Genomic DNA, 24,515 nt, shown 5'->3' with positions numbered 1-24,515 from the left:
CAAAATAATGAGATGCAAAATAACAGAACTAATTGATAATTTTGAGGCAAATCATAAAGGGATTGACGATTGACATCGCGAAATCATATGAGTAATCATGGGGTTCTGGTCTTTGCACTTTTCATTCCCTTGAAATCTGAATGAACAAGTAATTTATTGGCCATTGTTTTCCGCATCCAAAATACACATTGATTTCACACTTTTTTAAAGTTTATCTTTTTGAAAGACAAACTAATGATAACTTACTTTAAGTTTCAAAAACTATACTTTGTGATTATTTTAATATTTAGATATTTAAAATTTAATAGTATTATAGATTTAAGGAGATTTTATAACCGCGCGATGCGCAAGCTAAATTCACTAGTTACTTAATAAATAGAAGACGGCAAGTTGGGGTCGGATGCCTATGGATTTGCCGTCAACATGATATGGTGAAATCAACCTCTTGTTTCTTTCAAAGACTCAAAAAGTGGTCACCACATACACCGACTAGAAAATCCTAAATGGACAACAAAAATCCTTCTTGTACATCATACACCAATTCAAACCCTAAAAAAAATTCAAAGGCAAAGATATATATATATATATATATAGAGAGAGAGAGAGAGATTTACGTCTAAGTATTAAAGCGAGAGAAATGTTGGCATAAAATTGTCAATGGGGAGGGAAGCTTGATATGAAGTCGGCGACGATCTCATTGAACGGCCGATGATATCCGGCTTTCAGCAACGAACTAGCTAGATTTGATATTAGTTTAATCATAAGATCCAATTCGGTACTTTGTGCAAAGTACCGATAAAGTTTGTCTCATCTTATTCTTAAAAGGTCATGCGGTGTCCTTTTCCTTTTTACTTTTTGGCTTTATTAATATTCACATTATTTGAAATTCGCTAATCGGAATTCGTGTATGGGCACCCTGTTCTCTGTATCCAAGGCTTGAACTCTTTAACACTTTCTCATGAAAGAAAGAGAAATCTCCGTCCATAAATTTGCCAAAAATAAAATAATCTGGGTCAATGTGCATAATTTAGGGAAGAACACACCACTGAGAAATAAATAGAACGTGCAAGAGAATACAACAGCATGGATTATCCAATATTTCTGATTCAAAAGTTCATACACGTAATTATTTCAAAAAATGCAAATGGGAGGGGAATTAGCAAAAAATTCTAAAATCTTATATACACCTATTGGTCAAGAGGGATCCACTCTAATTCTAATTCAAGTTCTCCAGATTCTACATTTTGTAGCTTAAGATTTACTTCTTGTTTCACCTTCCCATCCACGATGTTTACAGTGCTATCATTCAGTAGGGCATTATCATTTGATTTTAGCCATTTTCCGATTTGCATGTTACCAAACATTCCAGCATCCCCGAATGCCATTGCAGATGTTATCATAGGCTGGATGTCTATCTCGGCCTCCCCCATTATATCATCAGCAGAAAATGTATCATGATCGTATACTTGCTGCAGTTCCAAGTAAAAAGAGAGATAGAGAGTAATGGTGAAAAAATGAATGCAAGATAAGAATAAGACCTAACATCGCCACAAATAAAAGGTAAAAGGCAAGTTAATGATTTACTTCGGCAGTAATAGTTTCCCAAATATCACAAGTCTCAGTAATTTGACATGCAACATGGGAATGCATAGGCATTCGGATGTCAGAAGAAAAAGAAGGTTTTCTGGGACCTCAAAAGTTCATATTTCACAGATCCTTGGCAATTGTTTTTGAGGCTCATCATGACAGAACTTATACACATTGCAACTATTTGGATAGACTTCTTTCAAATAGAATTCAACATACAGATAGGGAATTTTATCTTTGGGATTGAAAATAAATGAAAAGGGAAAGGAGATAAATAAAAAGGTAAAGACAAAGAAGCACATAAAAAAAAAAAAAATACTCCTCTGCACAAGTAAACTGGCACAGACCAGTTTTGAGATGTACTCACAGTACTTCCCAACTTTGACACACCACGTTAGAGACAAGCAGGTAGAAAACCAATACTGATCTACCTCTCTTTTTTTGAAACCCAAAAAGCTAGTCCTAGGAAGTTCATTTAACGAGGCATAGGGCCATCGAATCCAACAGTAAACATAATTCAGAAAGAGGGGGGCAAAATCTTAAATGAAATATTTTGAGCATCCAAGCAACATTTGTCCTCGAAAGAACGGTTGAACTGTGCCGAGATTCTGACAAAGATACCAATGTAAGAGCATCTTTATAGCTGATTAGATAGCAACAACAAGGTCCTCACGTTTTACCACAGATTTCCAAAACTACCATCGGTAGCACAATTTTTTTCTGCTTGCACATAAGATTTTAATTAGACATCAGGGTCATTGTTGGCAGTGTGTCAGTATTCAGTTTAACAAAAGAAAAAAGCAAAGAGAGAATCGAGAAATGGTAAGTGCTTGATATTGATCTTGTTTGTCCAAATAGTTTTTGCAAAAGTTAAACAAGTGGCTCAATAAAGCTCGCCATCCTTTTGACTGGATAAATACTGTTGAGTACAGTATACCAGGAAAAAAGCTCTTACGAATAACCAAAAGGGAAAAAAAACATGATATTCTGCCTTCTGATCGAAAAAAAGTCTAATTGACACCGCATACATATGGATTATTCATTTACCTCCATAGACAGAATATATGACTAAGAAAAGGTACAGGGTATTTCGGTAAAAATCTTGTCTGCTTGACTAGCAAAAAGCAAAAAAAATTTGAACCACACAGGTTAGTCCCGTCAACTGTTTTGTTCAAAGCAGGAATAGGATGAACAGAGTTCAGGAACCTAACCATTAAAGAGTAATTGCTAGTAAAATCAAGAACTCACTTTTCAATCGAAGGGACCCAAATCTTCTAATACGAAAAGCAAATTAAGGAGGGAAAAGGGGAAGAAAGAATGTAGAAAGTTATGCATTCGAATGAATGCAAGATTATCCATTCAATCACATACGGCATACGGTAAGACACCCTTTGCCTTTTTTTTTTTTTCCTCCCTTTGCCTTCCCCCCCCCCCCCCCCCCCCCACCCTCCCTTTGCCTTTTTTTTTTTTTTTTTTTTTTGGCTTTTTCTATCATGGGCATTGTATGATAAATCTTAACACTTCTGAATATCTCTTAAAATGCTAGAACCAAAGTGTGTACCTAAAACATAATACTGCCTGCTGAAGTAAGTATGTAATTATGCTGGATCTAACTCTGAAGACCTTAAGCTCATCAAAAATATATATTACAACATCCTTTGACTCAAAAAAAAAATATATATATATATATATAAATTAACTTTTAAAACATCCTGTGTCACGAAATCAGCTACTGCATTAGAAACCGCTGGAGAATACTTGTCACGTCGACGAGGCAGTTATGCAGAGCAGGAGCTCTTACGAGATTTCATGTTTACAACAGTCTCTATAAGGACTAATAAAGTTTAAAATGTACAGAATGAGCATGGCTGTATTTCCCCCACCTTTTCCATTCTCTTTTGGTGCAAGCTTAAACCCTGTGAAAATGCGTGTAGCATCTTTAGTGTTTCTGAGAAATAGGGATCTTCCCATCAGATCTACTACAACGCCTCTAACAAGTTAGGGTTGGCCATATGAATCCTCATAGATCATTTTTTTTTTTTTATAATCGAGAATCAAGGTCAGGTTGTGCATGTTCGTGAACTCGGTGAGTAATAGGCCTGCCCCTCTATCTTTTTTTTTTCTTTTTTTTTATGACATGGGAATCCGCAGCTGCTACCCTTCGGGTGCGCACAGGGTAAAGCCAGCTCCTGTGCAATAGCTCGCAAACCACACAGAAGAGGTAACCCGCACAAGGCAAGCTCCGTGCGACGAGCTCAACCCAGAAGGCAAATCCCCTGCTGTCGTAGGCAGGGGGTTTCGAACCTGAGACTTCCATTATGAAAGCCCCATGCTCAACCAACTGAGCCACCTGCCCCTCTATCTTTCTCCACTTATATGCTTGGGGGAGGTGACTAGGCAGAACATGGAACAGCTTCAGCTGACCGAGGACATGACCTTTGGCTAGGAAGATTTGGAGGCCGAGGATTAAGGTAGAAGGTTAGTAGGTAGTTGAGTGTTATTTAGTTATTGCATAGTTCCGTATTCTTCAATGTGCATTGCTATTTGTTGCTTCATTAGTTTTGTATGTTGTATTTTGTTGTCTTATTTTCCTTGCAATTCTGCATTGAATACATTTCTTTTGAGCCAAGGGTCTATAGGAAAAAGCCTCTCTACCCCACAAAGGTTGGGGTAAGTTTGCGTACATCCTACCCTCCCCAGACCCCACTTGTGGGTTTATGTTGGATATGTTGTTGTCATTGTTGTCTTTCTTTACAGTATATATACATATACTTGGGATAATTTACATATATAATCCAAATTATTCTTCTTTTTTGCTTTCTCATTCTCATAAGAAAACATAGTACTTTTCCATCTCAAAAAAAAAAAGAAAACATAGTACTTTATACTCTCTTTTCTTTCTCCTGCTAGCTATTTATTCTCACTAAAAGCAGGGTTGAAGGATATTGAATAAATCAAAATGCACATTATTGTTCATTCTTTTTCGGGTTAGCAAGCATTGCAACAAGGAAATCAAAGCAATGAAATTTGTTTTCATATCAAGCTATCAACTTCTAGCTAACTCGCCATTCTCTTATCCCTTTTAATTTGTAATTTGTTATTTATTTTTATTCATAGGTCTATATTGATTTTCAGATGATTCATTAGAATTTAAATATCTCAACTAGAAAATATGAATCAGGTTAATTACTCAAAACTTAGAAAAAGGAGAAGAGTTGAAACTTTAATACAATCTCATAATTGAGCTCTTAGAAAAAAGGGCAGCCAGTTGCACTAAGCTCCCGCTATGCGGGGGGGGGGGGGGGGTCCGGGGAAGGGCCGACATAATGGAGTTCTTGAATCTTGATAAAATTTTAACCGACAATAAAGAAATATTTAAAAATTACTAGAGAGTGCTCTTTAGATATGAACAAGTCACTATAAATGCATGCCGAGGAACAAAATTAACAACTTTGCATCTAAATTTCTAGATGACTTCCAATAATGTACGGAAAAGGGTCAAATATACCCCTGAACTATCCGAAAAGGGTCAAATATACCCGTCGTTATACTATCAGTCCAAATATACCCCTTCCGTTATATTTTGGCACAAATTTGGCCTTAACTTTATCGGAAGGACACGTGTCAAGCTCATAATTAAATGACCCACCCCCAATCATAAATACCCGATTCCTTTAGACTCCCACCCGTTTAACCCAACCCATTAGACTAAATATTAAGGAAAATCGGAGAGGAATAATTTGAAGAAGGCGGATCGTCTTAAATTGATGGCCACTCTCTGGGAAAACTGTTGGGCTTCAATTATTTCGTGAACCCCATTTCAGATGCTGTTTTCCATCAAATTTATTTAGCTAAAACATGAGGCAATTAGAGAATTAATGGGGAATTTTCAGGGTGGTTTACCTTCTCTTGCATGCTAGTGATTTCTTTTTAGCTCTAATCAACAGCCCCTTTTGCATATGCATGAGTTTGAGTATATATATGTATTATATGTTAGTTTCTATCAATTTACCTATTTATCACTATTCTGCTCCTCCGTATTCACTTTTTCAGGCAAAGCAGCAGCAAAAGCATAAAAAAGGGAGGATTAGTTTCTTAAAAATGCAGATTTACAGGGTCCTTCGGTTAAATTCTCTCTTATAAAATGGGGAAGATATGATGGCGTATGACTTTTTTTTCCTTAGTATGTAATCTGTAATGTAATGAGTCGGGTTAAATGGGTGCGTTTCTAAAGGAACCGGGTATTTAAAATTGGGGGTGGGTCATTTAATTCTGAGCTTGACATGTGTCCCTCCATTAAAGTTAAGGGCAAAATTGTGCCAAAAAATAATGGGAGGGGTATATTTGGACCGAAAGTATAACGGTAGGGGTATATTTGGACCGATAATATAATGAGGGGTATATTTGACCCTTTCCCGAATAATGTATGATTGTTTCAAAAAATGGAACTTAAAGCCTCCTACTGGAATCTGGCTTTAGGCCATCAGTTAAATTGAGCAGCCCCTGTCCTCTTAGCTCTCTATACAAAGGCCTCTCCCTCTTCTGTTTCTGGTAACTTCCTATAACACTCTTTTAGCTCCAATAACTCTTTGCACCTCTTCATTCCACCACCAGTATTCTTATAGTCCAGGTTCTATTCGTGTTAATAAATTATAATTGAAAAAAGGCAATGCGATTTCACTCAATAATTATCTCCGTATCTTACAAAATGGTCTCACAGAATTATGCAAGTATATTTCTCCGGATTGGTGCTGCTTCGTTGGTCAATAGTGAAAAGCAATTACCACAAAGTTGCTCAGCAGAAGAAAACCAATCAACTGCAATATTTTCTCCTTTACACAACCATTTTCATCTAACACCATTAAGCTCCATGAATTAATCCATTCATCAGTAAGAAGCAATAACATATTCCAAGAGCAGAGAATGCGGAATGATATGCATGTCAATTGATGTATTCCGGGAACAGAGAATGAGGAATGATATGCTTGTTAGTTGATGTCTAGGGTTCATTTATCATGGCTTCAAAAAGACCCGTGTATGTAGAAACTGGCCGGAGTTTAAACGCCAACTAAGGAATATATCTAATCTTGTATAATTAATAAAAGGAATTTCATGTATAATCCTCTAAACGAACTGCATATGCAGCACCGTCATAGTAAATCATTGAAGAGTTATATAGATAAAAATAAGCACACAAGAGGAAGAAAAATAAAAGGAGAAAAGGTTACTCAACATTGTCTGAGAAAGGTGGATGGAATTATTACCAGTTTTACAGCTCCGTAATCTTGTGGAACAGAAAGCATTACTTCCTCATTCCAAACTGGATTCAAATTGCTCTTTACGACAGATGTTTGCATTTTCTGAACAAAAGAACCAGGTAAGAGAGACAAGCACAGAACAAACTTCTACTTGTCAATTCTCCGAGAGAGAGTATGTATGAGTAGGAGCATGCAGCATCAGAAGGTCTAACAACTCGCCAAGCAAAACCAAGAATGTACAGTATTTGGGAAAAGCAGGATTTTTAAAATTTGGAGACAACTTTTAGAGAATTCTACCACAATTAAATCATTTAACAATGACCAAAAAAAAAAAAGACTTTAAATCCCTTCCTTCTCTTCATACCGCAAATTGAATCACATGTCAAAGAATGACTAACCTGTTTCCCAAGCATCAGGACAACATAAGGATCACTTGAGAGCATATCTCTGATGGCTAAGTTTGTGCCTTTAATTACTTTAACCTTCAGCATTCCAATGAATTCTACCATGCCTTCCTGTGACCAAATTGAGCATTAACAACATAGAAATGATCATAGAAGCAAGATGGATGATCATAGAAGCAAGATGGACATTTAATGATACTAGTTTCTGAACACGTGTATTCCATGTTAATCAATACAAACATTTAAACTGGTATAAATGATACTAGAATATGATGCAACGAGTTGCATGAAATTTGAAGGGGAAAATGTTCTCAAACTGGTGAATGGTCCGCCTGTTTGATCGATATTTATTGTACTTGTAAAACATAAACAAACTGAAAAATATTTCCAAGTGAATGTGAAAGAACATCCTTAATTTCATGTTTGTGAAAGTTGAATTATGGAGAGAAAGAAACTTTTCTTTATTAATACTTTTTTCTACTACAGTCACCATGTTAATGATTACCAATTTTATTCTTAAATAATAAGAGTTTAATCTCATATCAGAGTATATGTTTGAGTTGTATATACAATAGAGATTAAAGAGCGCAAATTCTCAATAAATGATAAAGATTAGTTATAGTTTTGTTAGAAGGATAATATTACACATTAACCTAATACTTCAGTTCAAATTGATTAAATATCGACAAAGACCATCGATTATGTGTTAGATACCACTATTTATAATTATATTACTTACTTTTTTGAAAAAACACATATATTATAAGAAAGATCCCTTTTTTCACAAGGAATGAGTTGAGCAACTTCTGATTTTAGCATTTGAGGATTGGTTCTTACTAATGGTATGTCAAGTAATTTGCAGTTATTTTGGGTTATGACCCAATGTAAACAGATAAGAGTTAGAAGCTAAGGCCTAAGGACCTGGCTAAGTCGAGAAAGGCAATATTCAAACTGAACGAAGCAACAGAAATCTCCTCAACTTTCTATCTGAAAGAGAAATAAATTTGAGATACAAAATGATAAAATGCCTGCTGATGGAAGTCTTCCTTATGCGGTGGATACATATTAGTTCTATTGACTTGGAATCATAACTAGTTAATCAGTCACAAAAAATGACAAGTAATCATTGTACTAGCAAAAAGACATGTCTTTAAAATCTCTTTGCATTTCATTGATTAATAAGTGCATTATCTACGAAGCACACTTTGTTTTATCTATTCACTGCGCTCTCCTGAAACATGCACTACTAGTCTATATGGCGTCCATTGTTACAATTAAAATATCGATCCGATGTTAGATGTCTTCAAATGTATCAAAGAAAATGCAAAAACAAGAAAACTGAAAAGAAGAGAATATTTCACTCCCAATTAGGCAGAAGATTATTATTAACTTTTGTAAATATACATGAAGGCAAATGTTTAATTATAACTGGAGTAATCAATAAGCAAAAAAGAAACACTAATTAAGAATTATTTTTCTAAAAAAAAAAAAAAAAACATAAAAGAATCAGTTTTCTGATTCTTACCTAGAATCTTTCCAAAATGACGTGTTGTTCAACTTCAGAACAACAGTAGTATTTAAAGTCGAGTAGCAACAACGACAATGCTCTACAGTTTGCATAAATGTCAAATAGAATCATAACTCCGCTATATGCTAATCCGTAAAGGATCACATTAGTAAAACTGTTGCAGTGATTTTATCGTATGTCTCTAATAAGAACCAAACTTTAGAGAAGTAACATTGGCTGTGAGCCCTGAGCTGCCACAATAAATTTATCTTTTACGTCATTTCCGTTATTTGAATATGACAAAGGTATTGATGATCTAGACTCATCTTATCATATAAATGAACCTGGTCTTTATTGGTTAATTATTCACTTTCTCGAAGTCATGACATTTTGATAAATGCAGAGTTGTTAATTTGGTTAATTCACTGGATTGTGAAAGTATAATATGGTTGTTGAAGGGTAAATCAACTTTTAAAGGATAAATTAGTAATTCAACTTTTGAATTAGAATGTTCCCACTTTTAATATAGCATGATTTTCAACATTTCTCTGAAATAACTGTATATTGATTGTGCTTCTCGTGTGATTAAGTACTAATTTTACAAACAAATATAATGGTCTCTACCACCACTACCCTTGACGTAACTAGAAAAGGAATGTCTCAGACAACACCAGCAAGAATTATTTTGACACATTACATGCATGCAGGAAGATGCCCTAGTGAGATTATCGAATATTCAAAATAAGTCCAACACTATGTAGTAGAAGACTGTTAGCTGGAAAGAGGTTAAAGATCAGTACAATGTAAGAACTTTAGAACTTACAGATTTTTGTGAACTTGAACTCGAACTTCGAAAGCTGTCCGTGATCTTGCTGGATAAACTTGTTTTAAGAGAACCTTTTTTCTGATTTGACAATATACGCAAGCTCGGTTTCAAGAATTCTTGACGTTCATACTTAGACCTTCAAAAGAAAACGTGCTTACATCAATGAAAACAAGACCTAGATGCCCATAAACTCTCATCCAAGTGAAGCAATTATCAGGATAATGCCCAGATATGAATGTGTTTTTCGAATTCATATGGGACTACTTACTTATCTAAGTTCACTTTCTTTTTTGAGAAGATAACATTTATCGAAGTTCAATCTAACCAAAAGTGTTGATTGAGGGACTTAAAGGAGTAAAGAGCAGAGATAACAGTTGAAATTACTGTATAACATGTAACAGTCATGTAACGGAGGACAGTTACCAATTATTATGCATATAATAGGAAGAGAACTTATGATGTTAAGGTATTCAGTGAGGAAATAAAATTCTCTGTTTTGGTTGACTGAGAGAGATATGTTTGCTATATCAAATCAGTTTGGCTTGGAGGAAAGATCTAGGGTTGCGGTTGAAATATGGTAACAGAAACACAAAGTTCTTTCATAGAACAGCTAATGCTCACAGGAGATGCAACAATATTGATCAGTTGTTGGTAAAAGGGGAAAATGTGGAAAATCCTGAAGACATCAAAAGGGAGATAGTCACTTTATATACCAAAACTTGAATAGTGACTATAAGGACCGGAGACCACAATGTAATATCAGGGATTGTCCAATGATTACTGCAGAGGAAAATCAAAGTCAGCAAAGTCCTTTTGAAGCACAGGAGATATGGAACAGTGTTAAGGCATGTGTAGGAGATAAGGCACCTAGTACTAGTAGATACTCTATGGCCTTTTATATCCATTGTTCGGAGGTGGTTGGCACTGATGTTTTTGTTGTTGTTCAGAGTTTCTATGATCAAGGTGTTTTTGAAAAAAAGTTTCAATGCCACATAGGTGGCATTAATTCCTAAGAAGGTGGGAGCTAAGGAGTTAAAAGATTTCAGGCCTCTCAGTCTAATAGGCAATGACCACAAATTATTTCAAACTTACTGACTGAGAGACGTAAAAAGGTGGTGCACAAGCAGGTGGATGCTCAGCATATGGCTTTCATTACAGGTAGGCAGCTTATGAATGCTATTCTCATTGCAAATGAGTGTGTGGATGCTAGAATAAAGAACAATAAACCCGGGATAATATGTAAGCTGAATACAGCAATGGAATATGACCATCTAAACTGAAAGTTCTCGCTGGGACTAATATTGAAGATGGGCTTTGAAGAAAGGTGAGCAAGTGGACCAAGTTTTGTATTAATACAGTGAAGTTCTCAATCCTAACAAAAGGTTCACCAACTGATTTTTTCCCCTCCTAGGGAGTATTGAGGCAGGGTGACCCCTTGTCTCCCTTCTTATTCATCATTTCCATGGAAGGATTATATAACATGCTGAAAACTGCACAAGTTAACAACTGGATCAGGGGTTTTAATGTGAATTCTAAGGCTGTCTACAATTTGGAAATCTCTCATTCAATATCCAGATGATACACTGGTATTTTGTGATGCTGACAGAGAACAATTGAAAGTGTTGGGGGGTGATTTTATTCTGTTTGAAGCTATATTATGATTAAACATTAATTGGAACAGAAGGTACATGTATCCTGTTAATGAGGTAATAAGATTCAGAACTTGACTGGGTGTCTTGGAAGAAGAATAGGTGAATTGCCAACAATATATTTGGGAATGCCATTGGGAGCAAAGAGCCAATCAAAAGGGATATGGAATAGTGTTTCAAAGAAATGTGAAAAAATGTTAGCAAAATGGAAGTCATATCTATCTATCGGGAGAGGTTGATTCTGATAAACAATGTACTTGATGTCATGCCTACCTATATGATGTCCTTATTTCCTATCCCTGTGAGTGTAGTGAAAAGAAAAGATGCACTAAGAAGGAACTTCCGGTGGCAAGGTAACAAATAATAAAAGGAAATTCTATGTCGTCAAATGGGATTCTCTAACAACTAGCAAGAAGGAAGGGGGAGTTGGAATTATAAACTTGAGAACTCAGAACCAAGAGTTGATGATGAAGTGGCTATGGAGGTTTGCTGCAGAAGAACATTCACTGTGGACAGATGTAATCAAGGTAAAGTATGGGATGGAAGGACAATGGACAACTAATTCTGATACTGTCCTTTTGGGGTCGGTCTTTGGAAGTCCATCAGAAATCTTTGTCCTAAGTTCATAAACAAGTCCAGCTTCAACGTAGGAAATGGAATGAAAATGTCTTTTTGGGAATATAACTGGCTAGGTCAAAGGTCAAGAAGCTTGTTTCCTGATATCTATAATTTGATTCAACGGCAAGGAGCAACTGTTGGAAAGGCATGGACAAGCCAAGGATGGAATCTTAGCTTTAGAAGACTATTAAAAGAGTGGGAGATTGGTAGGTTAGCATTCTACAATACCCTGGAACAATTCAAAGGGACCTCTGCTACTGAAGATTGTATGAAGTGGCAAGAAGATAAGCAAGTCACATTCTCTGTAAAGTCAGCTTATAAGGAATTCAACGTGTCAAATAATTAGATTGGCTGTAAGACTTGGTAACTGATATGGAAAGTCAAAATTACATATAAAGTTGCTTGCTTTACATGGATGTTGGCAAAAGAGGCAGTCCTGACACAGGACAATTTTTTTTTTTTTTTTTTTTTTTGGTGTCCGAGCTAGCTTGCGCACATCTCAACTAATTCCACGGGTACCTGCCACCTCCCACCAGCAATAGGTACCCGGTAACTCTATCCACCAAGGCTAGGACATATGGGAAGAAATCACCTAGTTTTTTTTTTTTTTCTCTCTGCTAGGATTTGAACATCAGGCCTCATGGTTCTTAACCCACTTCATTGGCCACTAGGCCACACACTTGGGCGCGACATAAGAAAATCTTATTAAGAGGGGATACCGATTATGCTCCAAAGTTACTTATGTGTTGAGGAGGGAGAGACAATCAATCATCTCTTTTTGGATTGTAAGAAGACATATCAATTATGCAACATATTTATCAATCTAAGGGGAATCATGTGGGCTATGCCAAGGAGAATACTCGAAGTTCTAGCATGTTGGAACAGAAATTGTAATCTCTCCATCCAGAAATAGAGCTTGTATTTGGTGGACAATTTGGAAAGAAAGAAATCAGAGGTGCTTTGAAGATACATGCAGTACTATACAAAAGTTGAAGATGAAGTTTCTAGTCCTTTTCTATTTTGGTGTAAACAAGAGTACCTAGAAGATCTTTAATCTGCTTTTGATGTTTTAGAATCCTTGTAAGTAGACAAAAGATTGGAATTCTTCCTCTACACCATACTGTAATTATGGCTGACTGCACATGTTATGTGCAGTCTGTTTCATACATATATACAACACATGCTACCTTTTCAGAAAAAAAAAAAAACATACATATCTCATAACTTCTTTACTCCAATTATTTTGTATTTTCATCTAATTTCTCAGTTGTCAAATTTATTTTCAACATGTGAACCAATGGACATTTACTGTTGCTGAGTTTGGCTTAGAGAAGCAGGAAGTATCATTTAATTTACATGAGGATTATATCATGATAGTAACAAACAGCATTCAAGAATGCCATTAATGGATAAGGCCAAATAGTAGAGAAGGAAAGGAAAGCTAAGGATGGATATTCAAGATGATGGAAGCATTATTGAACAGCAGGAAGTCCTCGTTTAGGAAGCCACATACTCATGCCATCTCCAACCCCACATATCAATATTTTGCCAGAAAATTGACACAACAATCGATAAGGAAAGGCTCATGAAGGCTGATATCCAGTGATAAAAATTGCTTCAAGACGTAGAGATGAACAGAAGGAACAAAACTCCACATCTGACCTAACCTGATGAATCTAGAACGCTGCTCGTGGCTGGCATCTGGTCCTGGCTTTGAAATGCCTTCAGGAATATAAGCTTCATAAATTGAATTTGCAGAAGCATTACCTCCAACCTCAACCATTGCATCAATTTCATCATCAGACCATTCATCCAATGTCACAGACAAAACCTGCAACATTGTAGTGATCATAAGGAGGGAAAACAGATCAGAGTTTGTATTAACAAGAACGATATTTCCATTTCCCATGCCAGGAAAAACGCACCAGAAAAACATGGATCTACACTCTTGACAATTTCAGAAATGTAGTAGCATGACTTTTAGAAGAAAAGGTAGAGAGTTAAGGCAAGGGAATGACCTTGCTAAGGTGTATGTACTTGTCTACCTGCTATGTAGTAAGCTAAAGGAAACTGAGAATTTTAGTGTTTTACCAACCCTAGTCTTGAACTTAAAAACAAAATGAATCTGCGGGTAACAGAATTTTTCAAGTCAATATAACTCTCCATACTTTAGAAGTATTGAAACATTTACGGAATTGCTGTGGCAACGGATAGTTATCTGGAGTCAGATTGCCAGAAGACAATTAGCAAAGCAGCAAGTGCCAGGATGGACCAAGACAGAGGACATGCCATGAATAGGAAAATACTTGTTAAGTTTTTCTGTAATGTTGGTAAAGTGATTTAGGAAATTAAAAAGTATAATCTGAGATAATTCGAATGTTTCAACAACTTTTAATCAGATTCAGCAGGAAATTGTTGCTGGAAACCTGCCAATAGCAGTAAATCATGGGTCCGACGAAGATGACCAGCCATTCATCAATCTTACTGCCACCCTGTTCTCCTTCTTTAATGAACAAGTTGCAAACTCCCAAACATGTGTGTTGGTATTATAAAGGATAAAGGGGAAAAAACCACTTTACGTTTGACATTGAAAGGAAGCAAGCACAATTTGGTTAAACTACTACAAGCAAACAGTTAAAGGCTATAAGAACTTCGTGATGTGCTACCTTGGTAATGGTTATAGCAACAATACCTATAGAAGTTGGGACATCAGAACATCCGTGTGCAGTCAATTATGAAGACATTGGAAAAAAAAAAAAAAATAGTAGGTTCTCTCCCTAGGAAAAGTAAATCCATAGAAACTAAGTTACATACGTATCTCAAATAAGAAAAGCTTAGTTCAAGCTGTAAATCAATACCAGCATCAACTCTGAAGAAAAGAAGAAAATACAGACAGCAAATGGCCCTGAAAAACTTACTTTTGAAATGTGAGTTCCAAGGCTTCTGTGCACACCGCAGCATTTTAAGCAAATGAAAACGCCAATATTGGTCGACCTGGGATTGATGAATACAATGCAAGCACTGTAAGATCAAGGGAATGGAAGAAAGAGAAAGATAGTTTGAGCTACATGGAAAAGAAAAGGCCAGGAGAGATCTTTGACCATTAAAAGAAATTGACCTTTCACCTTGTCACTTATGCTGTCTTTTCTTCTAATTTTATTTACTATTTCTTTTTCTTAAAAGTGGTTTTCAAAACTAGAGGAGATAGAAGTCTAGAGCAACTGCACCATAAGTTACATATCTTTTAAGGTTGAAGCAATGCCATCATCTTCTGAACCTGATAAAAGGTCAACCAAGAAGGTTTTTTTTTTTTGAAACAAGAAGTTGGACCGACCAGACCTGGTAAGAGGGCCTGGAACCAGCCCTAGCCCTTCTTTAGGGGGTTGGAACTGGCTTGATCAAGAGAGGCCCAATGCAATCCTTGGTGATTGAAATTTGCAATCCAAATTTTGACACCAACATTTTTGTTTCAATTTCGGAAAATTGGTTAACTTGTTCCATCTCTTCATAAATAATTACTCCCTCCGTTTCAATTTATGTGAAGCTATTTCCTCTTTAGTGAGTGCCAAAAAGAATGACTTCTTTCTACATTTGGAAACAAATTCACTTTTCGAAATGATTTATAACCACACAAATATCTATGACTTGTTTTAAACCAAAAGTTTCAAAAGTCTTCTCTTCTTTCATAAACTTTGTGCCCAGTCAAATAGGTTCACATAAATTGAAAAGGAGGGAGTATTTACTAACATTTTTTTATATTTTGTTTGCATATTTAATGACATCTTCATCTCATTCATCTTTTCAATTAAAACCCACCTTTATACTATCAATTTGATACTGAGGAAGTTATGAATTTTATTAATACTCGTAAACATATAGCCAAATACACCCCCCCCCCCCCCCCCCCCAAAAAAAAAAAAAACCCAATAGTGAACCTGAAGATGAAGAAGATTAATGGAGGAACATGAATCTTAGTTTTCCATTTAGATAAACAACAGTCAAACATTGTTGTAGAGGCTTAAATGGTACGATAGGCTCAAATGAGGGCCCTAACAAGTTAATTACATGATTTACTCTCCCCCCCTAGATTTACTGCTAAGTATGATATTATAGATAATATTAAAGGTATCAATTGACAATACTTGAAATGTTCGGTATAATGCAAAGTAGCATTAATATTTGGCGCATGTCATACAACATTCTGTCATGATGAAATGAAAAGTCAAGCTAATATCTTGCACTTGTCACCATAGCTCTTTATGTAACAATATTCCAGTTGCTATTGTTGGATAAGAAGAAGCTTAAAGGGATCATTACAGTTCAAAAATGAAGAGTTCACCGCTGGAAGAACTTTTAATGGGTTTGTTTTTTTGAAATTGGTAAAACACTTAAAGTAAGAAGTGAAGCATATATAGAATTGACTCTGACGTGAAAACTGATATTAACCAATCGGAAGCTGAGAAATGATTGAAGAACATGACATATAGTACACCCCTATTCTTGAAGAATTGAATTTAATTTGTATAGGTAGCTGCATATTCTAGCTTTAAATAGGCATATACCAGTAATTTTCAACTTGTATCGTAAATCATATTATTGTTTTTCAATAGCAAGTTTCCTGGAAGTCGGTGAATTTGAGGTTTTCCCTCTTCAACGACTTATTTTTCAAATAGCATTTCTATTTAATTATGTTTCGGTAAATACTTAGAAATTTAGTTTTGCAATTAAAAAAATGAAAAATTCAAGCATCCCTAAGACCATCTGACATAAAGCTAGGGTACAGATCTCAAATCGGACCACCCTAAGGAATTTAACAGGAGGGATCGAGCTCAAGTGCCTAAATGCAAGGAGGATGGTCCTTACCTAGACAGAAAACGAAAGAAGACGCAGGAGAAAACCAGTTGCTATCCAAATTTCAACAGATTATTGGAAGCAACAGTTCCAAATAAACATACATCTAGAGTTAGTTTCACTAGATTGTACTCATTAAGTATTCAACTAAACCAATTAATGAATTAGCAGACGATATAACAAACTTGTAGAGTAGTTTTTATCTTACAAAGGATCCTTAAAAGTTCTGGCACTTGTTACTATCAACAGTTTTACTATGTTCAACAAACAAAACAGCATCCAACAATTAGTAATTTGCTATTCTACATTCCTCCATCTTTTACAAAATTTATTATAAAAACTTTGAGCAACTTCCTCATGAAGCTAGCAGTTCGGTTATAAAAATTATTTGATAATGAACATCAAGAACAGGAAGAAAGGGAGAGGGGCATATCTAACTTCCTAATACTCTTTGAAATTCAGAAGTTTGCATGCCAATGCACTATCTTTTTCTCCAAGATCTTTCTCTAAGAATAAGCAATATTATATGTCTGGATCTCTAAGTTTGTTTCTTCCTTAGATGCAACATCCCATATTTTCTATCTTTTAGGTATTACTAAATGGATGGCTTTAATTATGATCCATAGGCTAGGTATGGTAGTAATAGGCTACACCAACAGGGTAGTTGAGGCCAGAAGCTTATATCAGGAAGGAAACAGCAGTCTTTTACCAGAATAATAACAAATGAATTTGTTCTAACCATAACATTACTAAAATTTGCCAATATAAAGGTCTTTAATTGCTAACCTTCAATGTTAGACGCTAAACTGAACTAAATAGGCTTTTCATCTAATCACTTTTTCCCTTTTCATTCAACCTGATGGATATCAGTATATGGTTTATCTATATGAGGGAAGCCTTTGCTAGCTTAACATACATACAGTCCTCGAGGAACAGCTTGACTACGTAAATGGCAGGAGTTATAGAAGACCAGGAGTAAATAATAAAGAAAGCTACATCTAAGAAAGTGACAACACCACAAAAAGAATCAAAATAATATTAAAAATTCAAATTTATGTGTATATAGAGAGAGGCCCATAAACCACAATAAAAAAATCATTAGATATTTGGATTATGCATTTCCTGTTCATGTTATATTATTCAAAATGTATCCACACTTCTTCAAATAGAAAGATGAGTAGGCATCAGATGCTGAAACTTACGCCCATTTAGGGTCTGGAGAACCACAATCAGCACATACACGATTATCTTTTTGAAGCAAAAGGTCTTTCAATCTTCTCTTGCCTGTGAATTTACAATTACCAGTCACACAAAAAGTAAAAGATGAATCTAATTATTAAAAGAGTGAAAAGATAGGAGGTATCTATACAAGGACATGGTAGTAGCTTACTATGACTAATGAAGATCGTATTATCACTTTGTAGCAAAAGATAGCAGTTACTTGGAAGAAACAAAAGCATAGAACTATCTCAAACTGCACAAAAATCTGACAATACACCAGCCCAACTATCTTTTATGATATGAGGACGAGAAAATTTGTACTTCAAAGTTAAAGCTTACAACTCCAAATCTTCATTGATTATCTTATAAAGGACTCCTTCTTCAACAATCAATAGTGCAGCCATCAATGTTTGGCATGTAAAGTTGTAGAAACTATGGCCCAATAACCATCAAACAAATAAATAAAAAGGGTGCGGCTCTTTTTTTTTCTTTATAAGCAATTTTTACTTTGTAAATGACCAATGCTTACTGGATCCCCTAGACCTATTTACAAGGAATAGGTAGAGAAAATTCAAGAAAAGTAAGAAGTTTCAGAAAGTTTGGCAAATTAAACCAGGTGTCTTTCATTAGAGTCCTCTCTCAATTAAATGAATCTGTAATTTCTCAATAATTGTATGACGTAAACAGCAATATCAAAATACAAGCGTATGCGGCTCCAGCCGTTCAAAATGGTCTGGCACCAGTAGTGGAGCCACTTTGGCCGAGGGGGTTCAACTAAACCCTCTTCGCTGGAAAATTGTATTGTGTATACAGGTGGAAAAACTTCTTATATACGTGTGTATATATATATATGTATTGTCGAATCCCATAAACACGAGAGAGCTTCTTTTTGATCGCCTTGGAGGAATTCCTGGCTCTACCACTGGTCTAACAATCAAATGTTCAGTACAAACATGGGCATCCACCTACATGGCTAAGAAGTTAGTGCTCTTTAGTGTAATCATTTCAACTTTCATGTGAACTTATTCTAAGATGAGCCAGATAACCTATCAAACAACAATAAAGGAATATATATATATATACATATACATATATGGCTAAGAAGTTAGTGCTCTTTAGTGTAATCATTTCAACTTTCATGTGAACTTATTCTAAGATGAGCCAGATAACCTATCAAACAACAATAAAGGAATATATATATATATACATATATATATATTGTATATGTATATATATATATATATAGTACAAACATGGGCATCCACCTACATGGCTAAGAAGTTAGTGCTCTTTAGTGTAATCATTTCAACTTTCATGTGAACTTATTCTAAGATGAGCCAGATAACCTATCAAACAACAATAAAGGAATTAAAAAAAAGTTTAATCAGGTGGCAAAAAGACTCTCTAGACCAGACATGACTGTAGAAGCTCCACCTACTGCTTTCAATTCCCTTATAAAGCAAGAGACCTTGACATCTTTAACCGATGTTGAAAACAAAGGTCTATTCGGTCTCAACAAAAGTGTTCTATAGACATAGCTTACACTATATATAGATTGCACTATTCTTCAAGGCTCCTTCACAACTCAGTTGAATGACCAGGCCTTTGTAGTTCGCCACCATAACCTTAAGAGATGAACAGATGGGAACCAGAACTAAACAGGAGGTGGTTGACTTCTGAAGAGTGTGATTGAAATTCTCCTACGAGCATCTTTATATTGCTATCACCAATGAGGAAGTCTGAGCATGCGCATAAATGTGAAGAACTACAGACAAAAAATCTCCAGTAAAATCGAATCTTTAGTTCTGCTGATAATTCCTAAGGGTTGTTTGTATTTCCAAATTTGCACTAATACAAAGACACGGCATAATAGTAAAGGGCTGCAATATTATTTTGATTACACTATTTAGCTAGATAAACAGCATGATATCACGCATTCAACAGCCACTATTTCTGCATGTATCTGTAACTACAGTCAGCTACTTCCTATGAACGTTATCGTCTCAGAAATTTGAGAAGTAATTATTTACACATTTGTATCAAGGACTACAAACTTGCAGTTTCTTAAGCTTATATGCTTCAATTTACAAAAATTCTCAAGGATGCAACCTCCAGATACATCATGAACAACACATAAGACACAATAAGATGTTTGTTGTGAAGCAACTACTCCCATACAAAGCTAAATTAGCACATGAGTAGACTTTTGATGGTGCAGTGAGATCATACTTGAAGTTGGTCTTGTAAGTGCAGACGGGAGCTGGCTCATTGCTCTCTACTAAGCTGCTCTCCTTCAACTTGACCACCTTTTACAAGGAACCAACATATAATGAGTCAGTCAGCTGAAGAACTTAAGGAAGATATGGATGTGACAGGCCCTTCACATATTCACATTTGTAAAAATCTTACAATCATATTGCATAGAAAGAGAAATTTATTAAAATGGATAAGAATTTCACAAGGTGTCTTTTTTTTTTCCTGATAACTGCAGTGTCGGGGCCAACTTGCGTGCACCTCGACTATTTCCATGGGATACCTGTCACCTCCCACCAGCAACAAATACCAGGTGTCTTTGGTATGGCTGAAAATATTTTCCTTAGAGGAAAATGCGTTTTAGTGTTTGGTTATGTGAAGTCATTTCCTATACAGATATCCCAACTCATATTACTTTGATCAACAGTCAATCAGACATTGTTGTCAACCTTCAATACTCAAAACTATCATCAAGACACTATTATTATGCCTTATCCTACACCTAGTATATAACCAACTTTTATACCAAACAAACACTTAAAAATGGTCCACAAAATGATTTCCCAAAGTTCAAAAAAAAAAAAAATTTCCCCCGGGAAACATTTCCTGTCATACTAAATGCATCATGTACATTCAAGAAATCAGGAAACAGACCGCTTTCAGAAGCCCCTTAAATTAAAAAAAGGGTAGAAGCAGTTGGAATTCCCCAACAAACCCATATCACATAAATGGTAATCAATGCAACCAGAATTCCAGGTACACAAGAATTCGAAGAATCAACAATACATACAAAGATATAAGCTTTAAAATTTATATATATGTCATGGAGTACCCAGATCATCAAGTAGTGATTGCGTTGAAAAAAATAACATGAGAAAGAGGGTAAATATTTAGCTGAAATGCATGAAAGATCAGAGGAGAGAGAGAGAAGAATCATCACCTAAGAATATTGATTGATAATTCACACTTGGAATCTGAGATTATGCTTCAGATTGATATTGCCCAAGGGCAAGGAGAGAGAATAACAGGGAAAGTGGGAGAAAAATGCGAAGTTTTACATCTCATAATGGTCAATTATATGTTACAACTATATTAGTAATTTGAATGACATCAACGTAACTATAACAAACTCCCTCTATTGGATTCACTTTAGCCATATCACGGAGGTCTGATTAAACATCCCAACAAGTTAGCCGTTCAAGTTCCCATATTATTGACTTGTAAAGTAAATGTATGTGTTAAAAAAAATAGATGTAATATCATTTCCACAAAATTTTCAGGGGTGAATTGACCTCTACAAAATATAACAGATCGTCTTTGTGTTGTTTTAGAAACGCCCATATATGCAGAGGGTCATACTCCTCTATTCATTTTGTAAAGACTCCTTTTAACTAATTTCCTCCTAAAATATAGGAGAAATAGTTTTTGGCCTTTTACAAACAAAAAAAAAATTATGGCCCGTCTTCAAGAAATCTTTATTTTTTATACATAAGAGATCTAAAAAAAAATACATAAGAGATCTGAAAAAGCTATTTTCTTCTATTCAAATTGTAAGAGGCCAAGAAATCTTATTTCCTCCTAAAATATGGAGAATATGTTAAATCTTTAATTCATTTTAGCATTTTCTTTTTCTAGAGATAATGACCTTTTCTTATTTTTAACTTCATAACACTAACTTTTTCTAAGGTTTACGATATCATGCTTACCTATCATCTTTTATCATTTTTTTAGTAATAAATTTGTTAATTAATCAAAAAATTATGATATGACTTATTTTTCTTTTCAAGATACTCTTTTATATAACGTATTTTGTAAACATGTTTTCTTTAAAATGAAATTTTCAGGACCCTAATCGTCAATAAGGTCATCTACAACTTCTAGAAGAATAAGAAGGATGATAGAGTGCTTTGCCAAACTCATCTGTGGAGTAGTTGTTTTCTTCTTTTGTTAGTCATTATTGATCATTCAACCTTGTAGTGTAGCCTTGCATACATCTATAGCCCGAGTAAATATGGTAAATAATATGATGCTTAATTTTTCAAATTACTTGAATTTTTTCTTTTTTCTGTTACTTTTTCTTGGGAATGGTGGTGGCAAGGGGTGTAGTTTGATACTCTGTGTCTCTTCGTGCCTCCTCCTTCCTCTTATTGCTACTCTAACTTATGTAAGATAGACCTCATCTTTCACATTCATACAAAAAAAGTGCAAAACTATCACCATCTATAAATTTAATTGTAGAGGCAAAACTTTGTTCTATAACCAGTTATGGAACGAGGTCTGTAGTGATGCACGAATGTGAAGACGAATAGTAAAGAAATGACACGTAACGATTAAATAGAAAGAAAGGATAGAGAATTTGTATTGAGATTCTTCTATTCTATGAGGTATGATAAAGCCCGGTGATAGAGAACTAAAATCGAACACTATCTATCGTTTTAAGGGAGAACACCTAGGGTTACAAGCTATCTCCTTCAATGGGCGCTTCAAAGGAATGAAATACAATAAATTTGTAACTATAGAAGTACAATACGAAGAGAAAGTAAACTTGATTTAATAAAAGTTTATACGTGGAAATAACATTAAATATCATCACTTGCTTCTTTTCTATACTTTCTTATTATCGTACTTTTCTATTCAATAATTTAGCAACTTTAAAAAAAATCTATAAATATTTGGTAAATGGATGTTGTCTTGGTGATGATTTCATGTCTTGGCGATGATTTCATCAAGTTTAATGTTGTTAAATCAGAATATAATGATGTGGTGGAGGCTTGTGAAGGCATTTATTGAAGAAGATACTGCAGATTTTGTGCTGATTTGTCACCTTAATTCCCTGATGGCAATGTTGAATGCCTATGCGGATTGCAGAAATTGTTAAATTATTCAATAATGAATTGATAAATGGAAGATAAAAATTCAATTCAATGAAAAATGACAGCTTATTTTGTGTCGATAAAGAAAAAAATGCAGACATGAGCTAAAAAATACTCAGAAAGATGGTTTTACTTTGCATTTTTACCAATCTATATTTATATATAATATAAAGCTAGGCATAGATAAGGTGATGTGGCACCTCTCTATGGTCAAGGATTCTATTTATCTTTTTCTCCTTTTTTTTTTTGGCTTTTCCTCACTTTTCTTAATTGTTTTATTTTAAAAAATCATCTCCATAACTCACCTCTCTTAACCTAATAACTTCTACTTTTAATTTTGTTAATTAGTAATATCCATAACCACCAAATGAATTTATGTCAAATTTATGAGCACTTTATTTGTCTTATAACATGCAAAACTAATGCTTAATATCTTCTGAACATGCAAATTTATGAGCACTTTTTAACTCAAAACAAATACAAACTACCTATGGAACATTTAAACTAGACTCCTACCCGTTTGCTTTCTCTAAAGAAACCAAAAATCATCCGTTTGATTTTCATATTAACTACAAAATTGATCTTATGAATTGGTTTTCTTCAAATAAATTTCAAACCATTTACCTCCCTCACCCTACAAATTTTCATAGCTTGATAGGCTCCAACTCGGAATGAGGGGAGCTTTGGGTAAGCACCAAGCTAAGGTATTTATGTCATTTGTTAGATTTTTCTATTCATTCACTGTAAATATATATACCAACGCGAATAATGACCAAGAGGCTCTACGATGTTCAAAATGTAAATGGTTGAAAAAGGAGAAAAAAATAGTATACAAAAATTCAAATGAGTCGATGATGAAGTAGTAAGTCACTGAGATAAAGCGGATGTCGATGATGAAGCAGGATCATTGCTATCATTTCTGAATATTTTCTCTATTTTCTTGAATAGATGAGTTTCATCTCTTTGTCTCTTTCACTTTTGTACATTTTTCTCCTCTCAAGCATGATTCAGAGTCACAAGTATTTTGGAGTTGTTGCCAAGTATTTTTTAAGTTCATGACTTCTTTTAATAATGAAATGACTTTTTTTTCATGCTACATACTCAACTGATGGGCAAAAATTTCGAGCAAAAATCGGAGAATGGACATAAGAAAATCAAATGACGGAACACATTTACTGGCACCAGTCCTTCACTGGATGCAGATTTTCCTCGAGACAACGCGCATTGAAAAGTCTTGATAAGGATCTATTTCTTGAAAATTTGAGGATGAAGTCCAAAATAAAGGAGCACTTGAACTACACTCTCATAAGATTTGTGGCTAACTTAAATCGGGAGATCTCCAAACCCATGAGGCTACAAACTTATAGGAGTCTAGAGGAAGCTTTTCATGATGCTTCCAAGGTTGAAGTGGATTTGAGGGAAGAGAGAGCTTACAAGGCAAAGATCACCACATCTTCAACATAGAACA

The 24,515-nt window shown here is 35.0% G+C and overlaps 1 protein-coding gene across 1 annotated transcript; it reads right to left on the bottom strand.

Moving 5' to 3' along the window:
- Window positions 1–1,064: 1,064 nt before the first annotated feature.
- Window positions 1,065–21,453, bottom strand: LOC132631651 (ADP-ribosylation factor GTPase-activating protein AGD12-like). The gene is made up of 9 exons (XM_060347309.1): window positions 21,115–21,453; window positions 20,151–20,227; window positions 17,903–17,984; window positions 14,768–14,843; window positions 13,517–13,680; window positions 9,580–9,718; window positions 7,244–7,360; window positions 6,852–6,947; window positions 1,065–1,469 (listed from the first exon to the last, which is right to left on the bottom strand). The coding sequence occupies exons 2-9, from the start codon at window positions 20,188–20,190 to the stop codon at window positions 1,188–1,190; spliced, it is 996 nt and encodes a 331-aa protein (XP_060203292.1). The 5' UTR covers window positions 20,191–20,227; window positions 21,115–21,453; the 3' UTR covers window positions 1,065–1,187.
- Between the last annotated feature and the right edge of the window lie 3,062 nt (window positions 21,454–24,515).

Source organism: Lycium barbarum, chromosome 3 (genome assembly GCF_019175385.1).
Source record: "Lycium barbarum isolate Lr01 chromosome 3, ASM1917538v2, whole genome shotgun sequence".
Classification (NCBI taxonomy): domain Eukaryota; kingdom Viridiplantae; phylum Streptophyta; class Magnoliopsida; order Solanales; family Solanaceae; genus Lycium; species Lycium barbarum.
The sequence above is the reverse complement of the archived record's forward strand: the minus strand, read 5'-3'. Positions and strand labels throughout refer to the sequence as shown.